The sequence below is a fragment of the Schistocerca cancellata genome, chromosome 1 (genome assembly GCF_023864275.1).
Source record: "Schistocerca cancellata isolate TAMUIC-IGC-003103 chromosome 1, iqSchCanc2.1, whole genome shotgun sequence".
In the NCBI taxonomy this organism is placed as follows: Eukaryota; Metazoa; Arthropoda; class Insecta; order Orthoptera; family Acrididae; genus Schistocerca; species Schistocerca cancellata.
In genome coordinates, this window is record NC_064626.1 from 1,253,517,960 (window position 1) to 1,253,537,397 (window position 19,438).

The window sequence follows — 19,438 nt, forward strand, 5'->3', positions numbered from 1 at the left end:
AAAAAACAAGACGATTCACCTAAAAGGAATTATCCAATCAGGACATAAATCAGTAGATGTGATATAAATGTACAGAAAAACAGATAATTACAGTTTCACAAAAGTTGGATGGTTTATTCAAGAGCAACAACTTCAAAATAGGGCAAGCGGGATTTTAACGATCTAACGCGCGTGTTGGAGAGCATTTGCCGCAATATCCCTCAGGAGGACATCCATCAACACTGTCAACAATGCCAAGTCGAATAACTGTGCATAACTGCCACAACTAGACGAACGCATCATTTGTTTGTCCGTACAGATACATCGCATCTACCGATTTACGTCCCAATCGGATAATTGTTTCGTGGTGCGTCGTTTTTTTTTTTTCCTTCCTTAGAGTGTATAACATAACGATGCCCCTTCCGAAGTACACGAGTCAATGGTAATCGTAACTAGTTGTCAATGCAACAACGGAAATAGAAATTAGTGTAGTAGTACACATTAGACAAGATAACTTAAGATACAGGGTGTTTCAAAAATGACCGGTATATTTGAAATGGCAATAAAAACTAAACGAGCAGCGATAGAAATACACCGTTTGTTGCAAAATGCTTGGGACAACAGTACATTTTCAGGCGGACAAACTTTCGAAATTACAGTAGTTACAATTTTCAACAACAGATGGCGCTGCGATCTGGGAAACTCTATAGTACGATATTTTCCACATATCCACCATGCGTACCAATAATATGGCGTAGTCTCTGAATGCAATTACCCGAAATCTTTGACAGCGAGTCTGGCGGAATAGCTTCACATGCAGATGAGATGTACTGCTTTAGCTGTTCAATTGTTTCTGGATTCTGGCGGTACACCTGGTCTTTCAAGTGTCCCCACAGAAAGAAGTCACAGGGGTTCATGTCTGGCGAATAGGGAGGCCAATTCACGCCGCCTCCTGTATGTTTCGGATAGCCCAAAGCAATCACACGATCATCGAAATATTCCTTCCGAAAATTAAAGACGTCGGCCGTGCGATGTGGCCGGGCACCATCTTGCATAAACCACGAGGTGTTCGCAGTGTCGTCTAAGGCAGTTTGTACCGCCACAAATTCACGAAGAATGTCCAGATAACGTGATGCAGTAATCGTTTCGGATCTGAATAATGGGCCAATGATTCCTTTGGAAGAAATGGCGGCCCAGACCAGTACTTTTTGAGGTTGCAGGGACGATGGGACTGCAACATGGGGCTTTTCGGTTCCCCATATGCGCCAGTTCTGTTTATTGACGAAGCCGTCCAGGTAAAAATAAACTTCGTCAGTAAACCAAATGCTGCCCACATGCATATCGCCGTCATCAATCCTGTGCACTATATCGTTAGCGAATGTCTCTCGTGCAGCAATGGTAGCGGCGCTGAGGGGTTGCCGCGTTTGAATTTTGTATGGATAGAGGTGTAAACTGCGGCGCATGAGACGATACGTGGACGTTGGCGTCATTTGGACCGCCGCTGCAACATGGCGAACGGAAACTCGAGGCCGCTGTCGGATCACCTGCTGCACTAGCTGCGCGTTGCCCTCTGTGGTTGCCGTACGCGGTCGCCCTACCTTTCCAGCACGTTCATCCGTCACGTCCCCAGTCCGTTGAAATTTTTCAAACAGATCCTTTATTGTAATGCTTTTCGGTCCTTTGGTTACATTAAACCTCCATTGAAAACTTCGTCTTGTTGCAACAACACTGTGTTCTAGGCGGTGGAATTCCAACACCAGAAAAATCCTCTGTTCTATGGAATAAACCATGTTGTCTACTTCACACTTGCACGTTGTGAACAGCACACGCTTACAGCAGAAAGACGATGTACAGAATGGCGCACCCACAGACTGCGTTGTCTTCTATATCTTTCACATCACTTGCAGCGCCATCTGGTGTTGAAAACTGTAACTACTGTAATTTCGAACGTTTGTTCGCCTGAAAATGTACTGTTGTCCCAAGCATTTTGCAACAAACGGTGTATTTCTATCGCTGCTCGTTTAGTTTTTATTGCCGTTTCAAATATACCGGTCATTTTTGAAACACCCTGTATAATCCAAAGCTCAAATTCAATTACACATGCAAAAAAATTATCAAATGTCACTAAGTTTGTGACACTTTCTGACAGGAACTGTCACAATATTAGTGGTTTTATGTCAGACTTCGTACTGACACTCTTCACAAGGCTTTCATTTGTATTTTTTGTGAGTCGCATTATCAACGTTGAGCTATAAGTAATTCGATTTTGGAAAAATTGCTGCCACTGGAGTCAGCTGCAGTGGACACCCCTTAATGTTAAGGGTCGACATTTACTATTAAAAAAGTGGAATGTAATTGTGGTCAGACGTGCGTCAGCGCCGAAAGTCTCTGCCCAAGTCAGTACTGGACAATTACCAAAGTACAATCATACCGTCTGAAACCATCTCCTCTCTATCAGATTGGACAACAATGTATTAATGTTAAGGGTCGACATTTACTATTAAAAAAGGGGAATGTAACTGTGGTCAGACGTGCGTCAGCGCCGAAAGTCTCTGCCCAAGTCAGTACTGGACAATTACCAAAGTACAATCATACCGTCTGAAACCATCTCCTCTCTATCAGATTTAGAAATCACACTCTAATACATGTATCTCTGCTCGTCGTATATTACAGATAATAACAGTAGCAGAAAACACCATCTCTGGACGTGAAATCAAGAGCAGAGGCCGCCTAGAAATCAGTGCGTGTTCACACACGATAATGACAAGATACGCAAACTTGAGAGATGCTGAATCCCGTATCCATACAGTAACGGGTAAATGAGGCACCAAATATTTTTAAGATGAATCAGAATACATTAACTGATGACAATTAAAAGTCAGCAATAAACATCACGATATCTTTGTTTCAGTAGCAAGTGAAAATGGAAAGACTCTGCCTTGTGTTGAAATCTGTACTGAAACCCATACATAGAAACAACGCGTTCTGTGTGGAGCCCCAATACTGTTTTGCTCACATGGTGTCACACCAATATGTGCAAGACTATTTAACTACTACAATAAAGCATATTTCCATTATGAAGTTTATGAACATGTAAAGAAAAATACGCTAATGCAATCTTTTCAAGCCCTGCGGTAATTCTACAGATAAGCAGGTTGCTAGTAACAATCCCCAGCCCCCTGAAAATGTTTGAAGAATTCAAAATTTAGAAATCAGTTTTACACAACAACTTGGCATAAAAGTTCTCCAAAACGTAATTTACAGGGGACTAAATAGACCTAGCGTTTACGACTCGTCTATATTCGATACAGAGATGTCTCATCGTTTCATACTATCGAGGGTATGGTACAAATTTATTGAAGGTACACAATATGCTCTTGCAAAAACGTCTTCTGGCTACTTCATCAGAGACGAAACTTTTCATTGTAATTAGAATTCAAAAGACAGTAACAGTCACGTATTACATTATGCACAAAATTTCCATTGAAAGTCTGCTAATCTTCATATAAGTGTACTGTATAAACTTTCAATATATTTTAATGTTACCAAACACAATCAAAATTAAAAATTCTCTCAATTTAAACATATAATAACAAATATTACAGCTGTAATATATGCACAGCTTGCAATTATAACTAGAAACATTACATTGCAATTTTGAGATTGTGAATGGAAACTCAATGAGGAGTGCTGCTACAGGTTCCAGTGAAAATGCAGGTCCTTATACATGCATGAATTTATGCATTTGTATAATTATTCTCTGTTATGAATTTATCCTGGCGACACAATCTTTATTCAAAATAAACTAATTTTCCATCTGTTAATCGCTGTTTTTAATTGAAATAAATTTCAGCAATCAACAGACAGAAGATAAGTATATGTTCTATAAATAAGAACCACAGATAACATTCTACAGCTATTATGAAGGAAAGAAGAAAAATTGGAATGAGCATTTTATCAGTGCCAAATTAATTAGAAACCTAGGAAAGGTATGTGTATATTTCTTATTAGTAGGTGACAGTTTGCACTTGAAGTTTATCAGTTCAGTCGTTCATCAGCCAATCTTGTAGCATTTTACAGACAATCATGTGCACCCTTATGCTAAATTTCAGTACTCTAATCGTATTCATAAGAATCTTCGAATATACAGTCTTGATAGCAGTGCCACATGCAACTGGACACAAGTGAGTCAGTGGTGCCACAAGCTTTCTGCACATCACTGACCCTTCATCAGACACCTCTCCACTTGTTGCAGGCGTGTGCCGTGGGCAGCTGGGTGTGCAGGCGCCAGTGCTGGTTCAGGAGCCGCCTGCTCAGCTGCGCTTCTCCAACTCCACAGGAGCACAGCTCAGTTGTGCAGCAAGAGGCAGCCCAGTACCAGATGTCATCTGGTTGCATTCAGATGGCTCACCAGTGACTGCAGTACATGGACTCAGGTCAGCTCCAACTCACTTGCTCAGTAGTCATTTGACTCATCTTTTTTCTTCAACCATATTCATTCACTTGTATCTATTCTGAGATGCACACTTCAGAATCATTTTATAAGCTGACACATTGCCACACACCTTGAATAAAATCTTATGACTGAACCTCATAATCCTAAACAATGGAGGAGGTCCTCTGTGATTAGATGCCTGAAACTCGCTAGTGCCCTGCTTCTGAAACTATCAGACAACTTGGTCGTGAAAATGTTGAAGACACTCACAAGTTACATGATAATCGTAAAAACTGATTTGATTTTCTTGTATGACGAATATCACCAAAGCCTTAGAGCAGTGGCGCAATTGTATGTTGAAAGATATTCTGTTTTTAAAACATTATACTTAAAAAATGTTAATGCACATGTGAAGTATAAAATACTCCAACAAAAACAGCAGCAAGTGATAAGAACTAGATTAGATTAGATTAGTACTTGTACCATAGATCATGAATACGACACTTCCTAATGATGTGGAACATGTCAGGTTAATAAAAGGTGTCTATACAAGATATTACATTACACAAAATATTACATGACATTCAATTTTTTTTTTGGTGGAGGGTGGGGAAATTACCCACTTACTGTATCCAAAAATTCATCTAATGAGTAGGAGGAGTTGCCATATCTGTCAGACTTTTGATGCTATTAGATAGTGACCAAATACTTTTGTGGCAGCATAATATGCCCCCTTCTGAGCCAAAGTTAGATTTAACCTTGAGTAGTGAAGATCATCCTTTCTCCTAGTGTTGTAGCCATGTACACTGCTATGAGGGGTAGAATACTAGGACGAGTGGAGGCTGGTCAAACACATCAAGTCGTAGCACAGGCTCTCCATGTGCCACAAAGTGTGATCTCAAGATTATGGCAACGATTCCAGCAGACAAGAAACGTGTCCAGGGGCTACATCACGGGGCGTCCACAGTGTACAACACCACCAGAAGACCGATATCTCACCCTCAGTGCCCGAAGACGGCCACGGAGTACTGTAGGTAGCCTTGATTGGGACCTTACCGCAGCCATAGGAACAGTTGTCTCCAGACACAACGTCTACAGACGACCGAACAGACATGGTTTATTCGCCCTGAGACCTGCAAGGTGCATTCCACTGACCCCTGGTCACAGGAGACCCCTTAAAGCCAGGTGTCAAGAACACAGTACATGGTCATTGGAACAGTGGTCCCAGGTTGTGTTCACGGACGAGTCCAGGTAGTCCAGGTATAGTCTGAACAGTGATTCTCGCCGGGTTTTCATCTGGAGTGAACCAGGAACCAGATACCAACCCCTTAATGTCCTTGAAAGGAACCTGTATGGAGGTCGTGGTTTGATGGTGTGGGATGGGATTATGATTGGTGCACGTACACCCCAGCATGTCTTTGACAGAGCCCCACCGAGATGCCATCGTGGAGGAGTACCTTGAAACAGAAGATATCAGGCCAGTGGAGTGGCCTGCCTGTTCTCCAGACTTAAACCTCATGATGCCCGTCTGGGATGCTCTCGGTCGACGCATCGCTGTTCGTCTTCAAACCCCTAGGACACTTCAGGAGCTCCGACAGGCACTGGTGCAAGAATGGGAGGCTATACACCAGCAGCTGCTCGAGCACCTGATCCAGAGTATGCCAACCCATTGTGCGGCCTGCGTACGTGTGCATGGTGATCATATCCCACATTGATGTCGAGGTACATACGCAGCAAATAGTGGCATTTTGTAGCACGGTTTTCTCAACCTATCACCAATGCCGTGGACTAACAGATCTGTGTCGTGTGTATTCCCTATGTGCCTATACTATTAGCACCAGTTTTGTGTAGTGTCACGTTGTGTGGCACAACATTCTGCAGTTATCCTTTACTTATTGTAGCAAATTCGACTCTCCGCAAATAATGGAATGCTATTGATTATGAAATGTCGTTAAAGAAATATTAAATTTTATCTTTTGCTTTTAACTTAATTTACTGTCGTGCGAACTTTGTTGTAGAACCACTCTCTTAATTTATTGTGGTAAAACAAAATGTCTTAAGGATTACGTACATTTAAAGAAAAATATTACGTGCACTCATATTAACCGGATAGTAATATTTTGTTGAGAACTGAGTCCTTTAAATCATTCGGCCTTGGCATACACTTTCCAGATGCAGTGGGTTTTTTTTTGTTAAATATTTTTTACTGAAGTTTATCCCGGCACTAGCCATAGAACACAAGATTATCTCTATCAGCAGAAAATGTTTTAATTACAGCCAAGCCGACATTTATCACTGATCAAACCTATTTCATCACTCATTTGATTTATAGATGACGTGGGCAAGCCAATTTACATAATAATTCACACTTTTGATAAATACTGATATATTTCGCACAAACAACAAGTCAACTCACATTAATTCGTAACTCTTCATCTAATGGCGGCTAAGTCCAGGCAGAGACAAGAGAAGTCTATAAATTCGTTAAAAGCTCCTCCACAGCGCCCTACCTCGATAACGTCTTAACTCTGCTGAACAACCACGATGGATACACAACTCGCCCAGATCGGCGCACATGTCACAAATAAACTGTGAAAATGCCAGAGAACGTTACAGTGCCCACAATACGGGTTAACGAATCAGGCGCGTCTAATGGGCGCGAGCATAGCTGCACATCGCGTCTGCTAGAGCGGCCAACTGACACTTCCTCCCTCTTTCCTCACTCAAGCTACTCTGTTCTCCACGCGACAGAGAGTCTCCACACGCAAAGATAAACAGCGGCGCGACTATTAACATTTCTTTGTAAATTGATTTCTGGCAAATTTTTATATCGCTGATACCGCAAATACTGACACGTTTTACATTCACATAAATAATACAGAAAAATTCCTATCCTAAATACAGAGAAATATTACAATAAAAATATAATGAAAATAACAAACATATTTTATACCACATTCAGTAATATCTTTGGTTGAATAATTACGATGTACATACGACTTGCCCAGATCGGCGTATATGTTACAAATAAATTGTGAGAATGCCAGGGAACGTTACATTGCCCCCTGGCAGCATTTGGCAAAGAAGTTTTACACTTTGACACAATGGTGCCAGTAACGTTCTTTACACTTCTGTATGTTTTATGGAATGGCTCTTTCATTTAGTCCCAGGGTTATATAAGTTCATGGCTCCCCCATTTGGGCGTAGGCAATCAGGAAACCTGGGCAAAACTGTGCCGGAGCCCAGCCATCCCAGTTGGTTTATAGTCAGTATTGTCCTTTTACCAGTTATTCATTTGAATTAAATTTGCAGTTTGTCACAAACGGGGTTACACAATTACACAATATCACAGTCACATACACATGTTCAATGTTTATCAAAATGAAGTCATTAACATGTTATTCAGTTTATGTGAACATTTCACAAAGTCAATAATGTATTTGGTGAGCGGTGCGGAGTGATTGTTGGGCGGCGCTCGGCGCGGCGCGCTGACTCCGTGTAGGCCACTGCCCCCATCGTTGACAGCTACGGCGCGGGGGGGCGTGGCTGTCTGGTCTGCTACGGGCTGCTGTGGCCGCTGCATAGCTGATGTAGCCGGATGCGCGTTGGATATCAGCTCGCCCGTGCGACGTCCTCTCGCGGTGCTCCAGGAAACATGCAACAAGTTCACAAACAGTATACTATCCTTATTTCCTGCTGTGGGAAAGAACGCACACAGTTAGTGGTAGTTATTACTCAGTAGGCCTTCACTAGTCTGGTTTGCACAATGTTTCGTTGTCACAGTAACACTTTTATGGGCACACAATATTCTTCACCATGTCATGACTTGTCATTAGTCACACACAAGTTTTCACCTTAGGACAAAATCAAAATGTATTTTTGTAGTCAATGCGCTTTCCTAGCGTCCCTTGACACACAAGAGTTAAAATTTGACACTAAGTTCATCCACCGTCCGTTATCGGTTCACTGTTCGTGTTGTGCTAGTTCCTTATCCACTTGCACACACGGCAATGATACAGTTATTACTTATACACCACTACTCCGTGACGTATTGCTGCAGGTTTAACAGTCACTGTCTGTCTCTGCCGCACAATACTGCACTTTTGTTAAAGTTCCTTTATTTCTATTTACAATGTCCGCTGCTCAATTTTGTTTGTAACAGCACATTCGTAACTCTTTACCAGGGTGTGAGATTTGCGTACATGGTAACAAATATTCAAAATTCGTATTAGTTTGCCCAAAGTCATCTATATTCGTGTTCGATTAGATTATATTTGTGCATTCCAGCCGGATTCAGGCATATTGTTCAATAACTCCTTTGTTCACATGTCACACTTTACTATCAACGTCCTACGTAACTACAGTGTAGTCTCTGTAGGCAAAAATTTACTTGGACTGTATCTAGCTAGCTCTTTCTTACTGACTGAATCTGCACATGCTTCAATTGAAGCTTTTTTTTTGTGAGTAACTTCACATTACATAACTTTACAACAAGGTTGCCTCCCGTGGTGCCCTCGGGTCACTACTGGGTGCAATATTTTTTATAATACTGGTGAGATAATAAAGTTCTCAGGGCCTTATATTACTGATATTGTTCTGGGTTCGGATCTGTCAATCTGACAGCTACACATACATACATACATACACATAATAGAAAGGAATGTGCCATGAAATATTTCAAATTTGACACACATATTGGAAATTATGTAGTACACTAACTAATCCTTATTTAAATGTTCTTCTTGACTGATTTTTGTCACAGCTTAACATTACAAATAATTGCACTAATCAGATTATCAGATTTAGATTTAGAGCATGATTTAGATAACACAAATTAAAAGAGTACATAACACAAATATCCATACACATGAGAAAGTCAATCATATCCTTATAACTAAACACTTCTACATTAGTACACTTTATTAATGTTCATTATTTACAAAAGAACGGTGTCCGCATAGGACTATTAGTCTTTTACTGTAGGAATGCTTTTACATCCTTACGCGGATACAGTCCCCGTACTCTCCCTGAGTGGGGATCTGCTAAGAGATAGCTACACTCATGTGGCACACTTACTACTCTAAAAGGTCCATTATACACCAATTGCCACTTGCTATTCTGTTTCAAGGATGCCGAGGACTTAGGATGATTGCGTAAGAGTACCAAGTCCCCAACACTAAATTTTAGGTTATTCGTCACATGTCGATTATATTTTTCTTTCCTTTTCTGGGCGCACCTGGTAAGGTTGTACCCTGCTTTTCTTATCTTCTCTTCCTTAGGCTCAGGAATGACTGGGACCTTAGGTAAAGGTGCCAGCCACTCGTTCAGAACTCTATTATTATTCATTAATATCTCATTTGGTGGATACCCCGTAGAAGCATGTGGGGTTGCGTTGTGAATTTCTACAAACTTATGTATCAGATCTGGCCACCTTGTGTGTTTATATGCAATGTATAACCTGAAAAATTTATTTAACTCTCCAAATATTCTCTCTACTAAACTTGCTTGTGGGTGAAAGCGGGAAATTAGTATATGCTTTATATCTTGTTCATGTAAATAGTTTTTCCAGGTATGGCCTGTAAAATAGGAAGCATTATCCGATATTATGGCTTCAGGCTTACCTACTTGTGTAAAATATTCGTTGGCTACCCATTTCACTATTCCACGAGCAGTGGCTGATTTAAGGCAGTATATTTTTAAATATTTTGAGAAAAGGTCATATACCGCTAAAATGTACTTCAATCCACCCCTGGCTCTGGGGTAGGGTCCTGCTATGTCTATAGACACTAACTGAAGTGGTCGATGAGGCACAATAGGATGCAGTTCAAACCTTGTGGACTTATTTTGAAACTTAGCTTTTTGGCACAGAGGACAAGTCCTGATAATGGTGCGAGTCTGCTGGCTTATCCCCTTAAAATAACAGAATTTGGATAAAATCCTTATTGTTTTGCCTATCCCAGCGTGACCCCATGCTAAATGCGTGTGCCACACTACAGCTGGGATAGCCTGTTGTGGTATACACACGACTCCATAGTCATTTGACACACCTGTTTTGTGATACAGAATATTATCTACTATTTTGAAATTCTGAACACTTTTAAGATTTGTTCCTTCTTTAATTTTACCTATGATATCTCCCCAGATCGGATCAGTTTCCTGCAATATAGACATATTCTTACACATGTGTAAAAAATCCCTCCTATGTACCTTATCTTGTACTAAGAGAATTCGATATTCCTCCGATTGTTCTAAAATATTTGTCATTGAGGATTGCCCTAGTGGAAGCCTCGACAAAGCGTCTGCCACAACATTATCTTGTCCTTTTAGGTACATGATTTTAATTTTATATTCCTGTAATGCTAACCTCCATCTTAGCAAGCGGGTATGGTATAATTTGCAAGTCATTAAATAGCTCAGAGCCTGGTGGTCACTGAATACTTTGACTTCTTTACCATAAATGTAATAGTTAAATTTCTTTACCGCCCAAACCACTGCAAGAGCCTCTAATTCGGTAGCAGAATATGCTCTCTCGCAGCTGTTTAGTGTGCGGCTGGCAAACCCGATTACATTGATTGTTGTGGGGTCGTTGCTCCTGTCCCACTGAAATAAACAAGCACCCAGACCGTATGAACACGAATCTGTCGCTATACAAAAACCTTTTGTCATGTCTGGGTGTCGCAATATGTTTGCATTCACCAAGGCGTTTTTGATCGCGTCAAATGCGCGTTGACATTCTTCTGTCCACACCCAGTGCGCATTTTTACGCAACAGGCTCAATAACGATTCGTTATTCATTAATTGGTTTGGGACAAACCGTCTAAAAAAAGATGCTAGACCTATAAATGCTTTGAGCTGTTTCTTAGTTCTCGGACTAGGAAACCCACGAATTGCATCAAGTTTTTTACTGTCAGGTTTGATGCCTTGTGGGGTTATTATGTGACCTAGAAATTTAATCTGATTACGTCCAAATTTGGATTTATCAAGATTCGCTGTTACCCCCGCTTGCTTAAACCTTTCTAAGACTTTACTCAGTAGTTCTACGTGCTCCTCCCAGGTGGCAGTGGCAATCACCAGATCGTCTACATACACTGTTACCCTTTGCAGCAAATCCGGACCCAAAACCGCGTCGAGGGCTGTTATGAAAACTCCTGCACTTACATTTAGGCCGAAAGGTAGTACCCTAAATTGGTAGCTTCATCCCCCAAATATAATGCAGTATACTTCCTCGACTCGGGTGTAAGCAGGATTTGCCAGAAAGAACTTCTCATATCAATAGATGTCAAATATTGCACTCCATGAAATTTTTGAATTTGCTCATCAAGGTTTTCCGGATGAGTCCTGACAGGTACAATAATTTCATTTATGTCTCTTGCATCTAGTACTAACCGTACCTGTCCGTCAGCTTTTGTTACCGCCACCAATGGACTACTATAAGGGGACAAAGACGGTTCTATTATTCCCCACTCGATTAGTTTTCTTATTTCTTTAACTACTATTTCCTTCTTGGACCAAGGAATGGAGTATGAGGCTCGACAGTAAGTTTTGTGAGGCTTTACCTCGATCTTGTATTGATATCCCTTAACAACTCCTGGTCGTTCAGAAAATACATCTGCATAATTAGATAATAACTGTACTAATTCCTGCTGTTGCATTGAATTTAAATTTTCGGACTGTGACACTTTGTTCACTAATACGTCCATATTCGCTTTTAATTGATCACCTTGTACGTCAGGATAATAGAGATTCTGTCCTGGACAATGATTGTCTAATTGTAGTATCGACTGATTCCTACATTTGATATTAATAGCGTTACAATTAGGTACAGGTACCTCTTCTGATCTGAGCATCGACAATTCTATTCTCCTACCAGCATTCATCAAACTTAATTTTCCCCGAGAAAGGTCGATTATTGCGTCCCTTTCTCTCAAAAAATCTACCCCCAAAATGCAGGCTACCTTTAAACCCTTTACTACCAGGAATGAGCTCGCTATGGCTTCTTCCCCTATATACATCTCTACCCGCACTTGGAGTTTAATTATTTGTCGCTGTGCACTTATGGCTCCAGTGACTCTACAATTATTCACGGGAAAAGTCAGCATACGCCTTTCCTTCCCCAGTACCTTGAATAAGTCCATACTCATGACACTAACAGTAGCACCTGTATCTACGACCGCTTGCACATCAATATTGTTAATTTTAATTTCTATTATCACCTGTACTTTGTCTTTGTGTTCCTTTATGCACGTGGATGGTTCAGTTATTAATTCATCTCCCATCTGTACCCCGTCATTATACCTAAGGATATAGATTTTGTTCGGTGTTTTGTTTTGTGTCGGGCTGCTCTCACTCCAAACCTCAGCCGACGATGGAGAGCGTATCTCGGCTGCATCTAGTTTGTTGAATTATTGCTAGTGGATGGGCGTGGCTGCTCTGTGTCACTGACCTCCACTATGTGCACGTTGTGTTGCGTCGGCCGCCACGGCTGCGCAATTGGCGCATTTTGTGGTGGCGGTCGGTTATCACTGTTTTGCCGGTCCGGACTGGGCCTCTGGTTCTGTGGCCAAGTTCGGTTTGCATCATTATAAGTATTAGTGTTGTACGGCCCCCTGGCATTTTTCCATCTATGATTGCTTGGTGGGCCTGTTTCATACCGGTCATCGAACCTCCTCTTCCGGTCATTATTCACCGGTTGACTATTGCCGTTCCGGTCTCTACCTCTATTTCCGTTTTGTGCATACTCTTGTCTCCTATTATTACCTCCGCCGTTTCCATTACTGGTTGGAGGCGTGTTATTTCTACCATTTCTATAACCGTTTCCGTTACTTCTAGCCTGTTCAGAGGCTGCCTTAACGTCCTCCTGAATCAGGTCAATTGAGTCCAGAACAGACAAGAAATGTTCCATATCATTTTCGGGCACGTGTATAAGCTTTTCCTTTACATGTATCGGCAAGTGTGATTTCAAAAGTCTGATCAAATCCCGAGATGAAATCTGTTCGTCCCAGTAACGGGTCTTATTAATGTACTTCTCAAAATATTTTCGCAAATTGCCTAGTCGTGGAGAATACGGCTCTGGATTATATACTTCCTTCCGTAATCTCTCCTGAATACATGTTGACCAATATTTGGCCAAGAATGCCTTTTCGAATTGCTCATATGTATCACAACTGTCAGCTGCTTCGGTTGCCCATAATGCAGCATCTCCTTGTATGTAAGACATAACAAACTGTATTTTCTGGGTATGACTCCAAACGCTAGGCAAAATGTTTCTAAATCCCTTGATAAACACTACAGGGTGAACAGATTTCTTCTCCGTTGTAAAGATCTGAAACTGTCGATTCCTAATCAGACTTTCTTCAATTACTACTTTAGAATGACATTTATTTGTTCCGCTTACATTGGTTGCCTGTTCTGTCTCGCAGTCGCAATTTTTTACTGCAGTATTTATATGCCTATCATTGTTGGACTTGGCTGGCGTGACATACGCCTGCGCATCGTCTTGCCGCAGGCTTAGCTCCATTTCGGCAAGACGGCGGTCCACACTCCGCTGCCACAGCGGAATGTCCTTTTGCACTATCTTTTTAAGATTTTGCACATCCGTAGTTGAGTCCACCTCTCTGGCCTCAATTGCGGCGTGCACTTTCTCATCTAATTCCTTTGTGAAGTTACGTTCTACTTTGTGCACATGTTCGATCACTTTGTTCTCAATTACGTGAGTTGTGTTAAGTTCTAGTTGTTCGACCCTATTAGTCAGGACACTGACTTCCTCTGCGATATTGGCATTAGCCACCTGAATACTATCTAGTCTTTCGCTTAATTCTTGCATCGTTTGGGGCATGGTTTCATATTTTTGTTTCAAGCTAACAATGTCACCTTGCATAACTTCTAAAGTTTGCATCAACTGCAAGTCCCTCTCTCGCAGGCGTCGGTCACGCTCTGCTTGTTTAGCATCACGTTCTTTATCGCGTTCTGCTTGCATACAGGCGAATTCAGCTACCAATCTCTGGTCCCGTTCTGCTTGCATTTGTACAAATTCAGCTTGGAAATTGAGCATGCGCTCGAACATAACTCTTAATGATTGCACTTCTGACATCACACCACTCTCTGGTCCGTGTCCAGTGCTTGCGGTGGGCACAGTATTTTCACTATCAACTGAATTACTGGGTGGCAGTGGCAACATTTCTTGCCCTTCTGCCCCCAGATTCTCACATTGTACTTCCTGAACTACGTCACTAATATTACTTTGTGTCCCACTTTCCAACTCGGTATCACTACTGACTGACTGTTGCTCTTTATCCATGTTGATATCTTTCTGACTACGCAATTTAACCATAGTAAGCAAAGGAAATAAAATCTGAACTAAATATCCTAACACTCAGGTTTCACTGACATAATCACACAAGAAATGGACATTAACTAATACACACTTACTATATACTACAATGACTAACTACTTAAGTGTCCTGTTATTTTAAAACAAAATACTAACAACAAGCACACCACTAATGATCCGAGAACACTGCACTGAGGCTACTTTACTACCCACAGGACAACTACACTGTAGCTTTACCTTTTGGTGATCTATCTTGGGTGCAGCTGCCCCCTGATATTGTGGAAGGTTATTAATTTTTCAAAATAATGAGCTCTCTTCTTCAGCTTGCTCCGGATACATAGTGTTCTCATGCAAAAAATCATACACAGGTATTACTACACGCAATACATACAATACATGAAAAAATTATTAAATGTTCTCCAACAAAGTTCGACTATATTAATTCCCTAGTTATCTCACGGGTATTTAGTGGCCACTGCATATTCGAGCCCCACGCTGGGCGCCATATGTAGCAAATTCGACTCTCCGCAAATAATGGAATGCTATTGATTATGAAATGTCGTTAAAGAAATATTAAATTTTATCTTTTGCTTTTAACTTAATTTACTGTCGTGCGAACTTTGTTGTAGAACCACTCTCTTAATTTATTGTGGTAAAACAAAATGTCTTAAGGATTACGTACATTTAAAGAAAAATATTACGTGCACTCATATTAACCGGATAGTAATATTTTGTTGAGAACTGAGTCCTTTAAATCATTCGGCCTTGGCATACACTTTCCAGATGCAGTGGGTTTTTTTTTGTTAAATATTTTTTACTGAAGTTTATCCCGGCACTAGCCATAGAACACAAGATTATCTCTATCAGCAGAAAATGTTTTAATTACAGCCAAGCCGACATTTATCACTGATCAAACCTATTTCACCACTCATTTGATTTATAGATGACGTGGGCAAGCCAATTTACATAATAATTCACACTTTTGATAAATACTGATATATTTCGCACAAACAACAAGTCAACTCACATTAATTCGTAACTCTTCATCTAATGGCGGCTAAGTCCAGGCAGAGACAAGAGAAGTCTATAAATTCGTTAAAAGCTCCTCCACAGCGCCCTACCTCGATAACGTCTTAACTCTGCTGAACAACCACGATGGATACACAACTCGCCCAGATCGGCGCACATGTCACAAATAAACTGTGAAAATGCCAGAGAACGTTACAGTGCCCACAATACGGGTTAACGAATCAGGCGCGTCTAATGGGCGCGAGCATAGCTGCACATCGCGTCTGCTAGAGCGGCCAACTGACACTTCCTCCCTCTTTCCTCACTCAAGCTACTCTGTTCTCCACGCGACAGAGAGTCTCCACACGCAAAGATAAACAGCGGCGCGACTATTAACATTTCTTTGTAAATTGATTTCTGGCAAATTTTTATATCGCTGATACCGCAAATACTGACACGTTTTACATTCACATAAATAATACAGAAAAATTCCTATCCTAAATACAGAGAAATATTACAATAAAAATATAATGAAAATAACAAACATATTTTATACCACATTCAGTAATATCTTTGGTTGAATAATTACGATGTACATACGACTTGCCCAGATCGGCGTATATGTTACAAATAAATTGTGAGAATGCCAGGGAACGTTACATTATGAGAATGAGTGTAGAAACACGCAGTTAAAATCACCACCCAACAGAATGCCCAGATGACTCTTACGCAACAAATAAACAATTTCCTCTTTGTAAATACGCGAACGATCCAGTGTGACACTAGTGCCAGACGGGGCATATAAAAGAACCAAGGCAAGATTAAAAAGCTGACAACGTTTGCCCCTGCCAGAATACATTTCCACCTCAGCAATAGGGAATCCTTCGCAAAAGCATAAGGCGGTCCCCAGAGAATATTCAAATGCTACATTAAAATCATACAAAAAGCAAATAAGGAGAAATGCCGAAATAACAACTCCTGTTAGAATACTATGTCCGCTCACGAATCATCAGTGAACTGACGCAGTGAAGCCAATCGTAATTGTGATCCCACATGATTAACATTTAAGAAAAGCAACGTGTAGGTTTGAATCGTTTACCACAGTTATCCAGGGATGCACGGAACGTACCCATCAGAATTATGTAGACAGCTGAGTGTCTATGTCCATCGCGCAGCCTACAGATGAATCAGACATTGGGGGACCAGAACTCCCGTTATCACAACCTTTTTTCTTATATTTCGTACGTGCCACCGCATGGTGAGGTTGTATGCGCTGTTTTTACCGGCTACGTGGCATGGCGGCCTCTGCCGACGGAGGTGTGGGAAGGGTCATAGGCATTGCTTCCTGCCCCTCAGAACAAAATACGTGTAATGCAGGTCCAACCACTAAGGCGGAAGCGTTCTGTGAAACCACGAATGCGACACGTGACACCTCACTGCTAATTTTATTCTCCTCCAGATTTGCTGTAGGCGACAACTTCAGGAAACCATCGGCAGGTGAAGGCGAAGGAGCAGAAGGACATTGCCACGCCTTGGATTGTTACGGGGCCACAGAGGCGAAGGGGGTGACCCCGCTCCCCCTCCCCACACACGCGGCTCAGGAGGAGACACTTCGCGAGCCAGAGGGATGCTGGAGGTAACTTCTTTGCCACTCACCGTACCACGCAAGGGAGGTATCGTATCGTCGTGAGGAGCAGTCAACAAAATCTATGTGGAGGACGTTGGGGCAGAAGAAAGCACAACCCGATCCTCACCTTTACCATCGTGAATGAGACGTTGCTTGGTCACTGGTGCAGGTTCTATCCTGGAAGTAATAGGATTCTGATCCTGTCGCAGAGGTAACGAAGGAAATTCATTTACACGATTATCAGAACTTTTCTTTCGTGATCCGAAGCAGTAGTAGGACCGACTTCGGGACTGGAAGGAACAAGATTAGCGATCATTAATTTGGGACGCTGCACTGATGACGGCTTTAATACGAACCCCTTCCGCGGGCAGTTACACCGAACGTAGGGAACAGATCCCCTCTTGACTAATATACAGGGTAATTCAAAAAGAATACCACAACTTTAGGAATTTAAAACTCTGCAACGACGAAAGGCAGAGCTAAGCACTATCTGTCGGCGAATTAAGGGAGCTATAAAGTTTCATTTAGTTGTACATTTGTTCGCTTGAGGCGCTGTTGACTAGGCGTCAGCGTCAGTTGATGCTAAGATGGCGACCGCTCAACAGAAAGCTTTTTGTGTTATTGAGTACGGCAGAAGTGAATCGACGACAGTTGTTCAGCGTGCATTTCGAACGAAGTATGGCGTTAAACCTCCTGATGGGTGGTGTATTAAACGTTGGTATAAACAGTTTACAGAGAATGGGTGTTTGTGCAAAGGGAAAAGTTATGGACGGCAGTGCACTTCATCACTGGCCTCCAAGAAGCCCTGATCTTACCCCCTGCGATTTTTTCTTATGGGGGTATGTTAAGGATATGGTGTTTCGGCCACCTCTCCCAGCCGCCATTGATGATTTGAAACGAGAAATAACAGCAGCTATCCAAACTGTTACGCCTGATATGCTACAGAGAGTGTGGAACGAGTTGGAGTTTCGGGTTGATATAGCTCGAGTGTCTGGAGGGGGCCATATTGAACATCTCTGAACTTGTTTTTGACTGAAAAAAAAAAACTTTTTAAATACTCTTTGTAATGATGTATAACAGAAGGTTATATTATGTTTCTTTCATTAAATACACATTTTTAAAGTTGTGGTATTCTTTTTGAATCACCCTGTATATATATGACACTTGTAAACGTGATGGTTTATTGCGTTGTACATGCATTTCCACGGAGCGAGTTCCACTATAAAACTGCAATCTGTGTTGAGCAGACCAACATTCACAACGGACGTTTTTCAAGTTACCGTAAGAAGCCATAAGTCCTTTAGAAAGTTGTCATCTACTTACGGCGGGAGGTTGAATACTCGAACAATGGTATACTCTATTTCAGCATCTGCCAGTGGCACCATGCTAACGGAATTATCGCGATGCTTGAACGGGACTTGAGAACCGTATTGTGGCAGTAATCAACGTGACGAGGATCCAATAATTTCACGTAGAACACGTACTCGTCTGCGTCAAAGTTAGCGGTGTGGACCTCACCAGAGTTCACATCAATTGCATCGACACGCCAATCGTTGATTTCTAGAGACTCGGAAGGCACATGTCGCTTTGTTTTATCGATAATAAAGCTCACAGTACTTTTTCGTGGAATACACGTGGAAACCATGGTGGCAATAGCGGAGCGGTCGACGCCGCTGCAAGCAGACTAACACAAACAAACAGCAAGGTGGAGCGGAGGCGCTACAACTCACTCTACAAACAACACTAACGAGGATAACTTCACACTAGCGAGGCTGCAGCAACAGAGATAAACAATAACCTCCCCGCTGGGCGCTACAGAACTGCCCCTCGACCACGGGTGCACTGACAAATATCGTCTTTATCAACTCTATCCATACGCGGAAAATTTCTAACCAGTACTGGGGCAGTTAACATCAGTTTTCGTATCATCCTTTTATTTATGTTTTGTGTGTTTCAGTTCCACGAAAATTGGGTAAAAAATATACATTCCTATTGTCTTTCCACCTGAAATGGGTAATTCCTCCTTACGAAGTCTGACTATCAAATTCGCCCCTCAACG

General features: G+C 41.6%; 1 protein-coding gene across 1 annotated transcript in view; it reads left to right on the top strand.

Moving 5' to 3' along the window:
* The first annotated feature begins 4,147 nt into the window (after positions 1-4,147).
* Positions 4,148-19,438, top strand: part of LOC126143752 (Down syndrome cell adhesion molecule-like protein Dscam2) — a 726,918-nt gene continuing 711,627 nt past the window's right edge. The window contains exons 1-2 of the mRNA XM_049915449.1: positions 4,148-4,163; positions 4,235-4,415. Coding sequence (XP_049771406.1) covers positions 4,148-4,163; positions 4,235-4,415 — 197 coding nt within the window. The remainder of the gene's footprint in view (positions 4,164-4,234; positions 4,416-19,438) is intronic.